Source organism: Typha angustifolia, chromosome 15 (genome assembly GCF_048772165.1).
Source record: "Typha angustifolia cultivar Huaian chromosome 15, ASM4877216v1, whole genome shotgun sequence".
NCBI classification, from domain to species: Eukaryota; Viridiplantae; Streptophyta; class Magnoliopsida; order Poales; family Typhaceae; genus Typha; species Typha angustifolia.
Genome location: NC_133253.1, coordinates 15,178,379 through 15,179,515, shown reverse-complemented (window position 1 = coordinate 15,179,515; position 1,137 = coordinate 15,178,379). Strand labels below are relative to the sequence as shown.

At 46.3% G+C, this 1,137-nt stretch overlaps 1 protein-coding gene across 1 annotated transcript; it reads left to right on the top strand.

Moving 5' to 3' along the window:
* The first annotated feature begins 215 nt into the window (after positions 1 to 215).
* LOC140779923 (large ribosomal subunit protein uL24y-like) lies at positions 216 to 908 on the top strand. Its single transcript, XM_073125263.1, has one exon. The coding sequence runs from the start codon at positions 297 to 299 to the stop codon at positions 750 to 752; it is 456 nt and encodes a 151-aa protein (XP_072981364.1). The 5' UTR covers positions 216 to 296; the 3' UTR covers positions 753 to 908.
* The last annotated feature ends 229 nt before the right edge of the window (positions 909 to 1,137 follow it).

Here is a 1,137-nt window from a genome sequence, read left to right as displayed (position 1 = left end):
CCCAAAATATGTGACTCAAATGTAAATTTTGAAAAAGATAGATACAAAATATAATTCACTTTTTTTTTTAAATAATTTATAAGCTCATAAATTAATTAGTTTTGTGCATAAATAAATAATGAACACTATGCCCGTCGAGTCACTAAGGGCATTACCGTCCTAAAACTTCTCACCCCAAATCCTCAAAGCCCTAGCCTCCAGCCATCATCTCGCTATATAATCCATCTCCTCCCCTCTCTCCCATTCCGCCGCCTCCTCCTCCCACCAAAAACCCTGACGCTAACCCTAGATCCACCATGAAGTACAACCCACGCGTCTCGAGCTCCCGGCGCAAGTGCCGCAAGGCGCACTTCACCGCTCCGTCGAGCGTGCGCCGCGTGCTAATGAGCGCCCCACTTTCCACCGAGCTCCGCACCAAGTACAATGTCCGATCTGTCCCCGTCCGCAAGGACGACGAGGTCCAGGTGGTGCGCGGGACCTTCAAGGGCCGGGAGGGCAAGGTGGTCCAGGTCTACCGCCGGAAGTGGGTCATCCACATCGAGCGCATCACTAGGGAGAAGGTTAACGGCTCTACCGTCAACGTTGGGATCAACCCCTCCAAGGTAGTCATCACCAAGCTCAAGCTCGACAAGGATCGCAAGGCGCTTCTCGACCGCAAGGCGCGTGGCCGAGCTGCCGACAAGGCCAAGGGGAAGTTTTCCGCCGACGAGGTCGCTGCAGGTGCTGCGCCGTCGCTCCAGGAGATTGATTGATTGGTTTCTATATCCTTGTCTTGGTTTTATCTCGTGTTCTATGTTTTGGATTAGACAATCTCTTTCTATGTGCGGAAAAACTAAAATTTTGGATCAATTTAGTGCTAAGACTACATGTTTTTGTTTTATCGTAAAACTGGTTAGATAATTGTTGCATACGGTGTTTATCATGATCGATTGGTGGTGGTGTTTATTTTCTTTGAATTAGTTTTTTATTAAACTATTGCTGTTTAATGTTTTTTGTATATCTGTTGGATGAGTGTATATTGCTTTCAAGGAGACACCAGAAGGTCCATAGTTCATACTACCTACTTAGATGTCATCTAGTTTTCTAATGACTTGTCTTTCACACTTAGAACTTTGTTGGGATGTCATTGAGGAACTT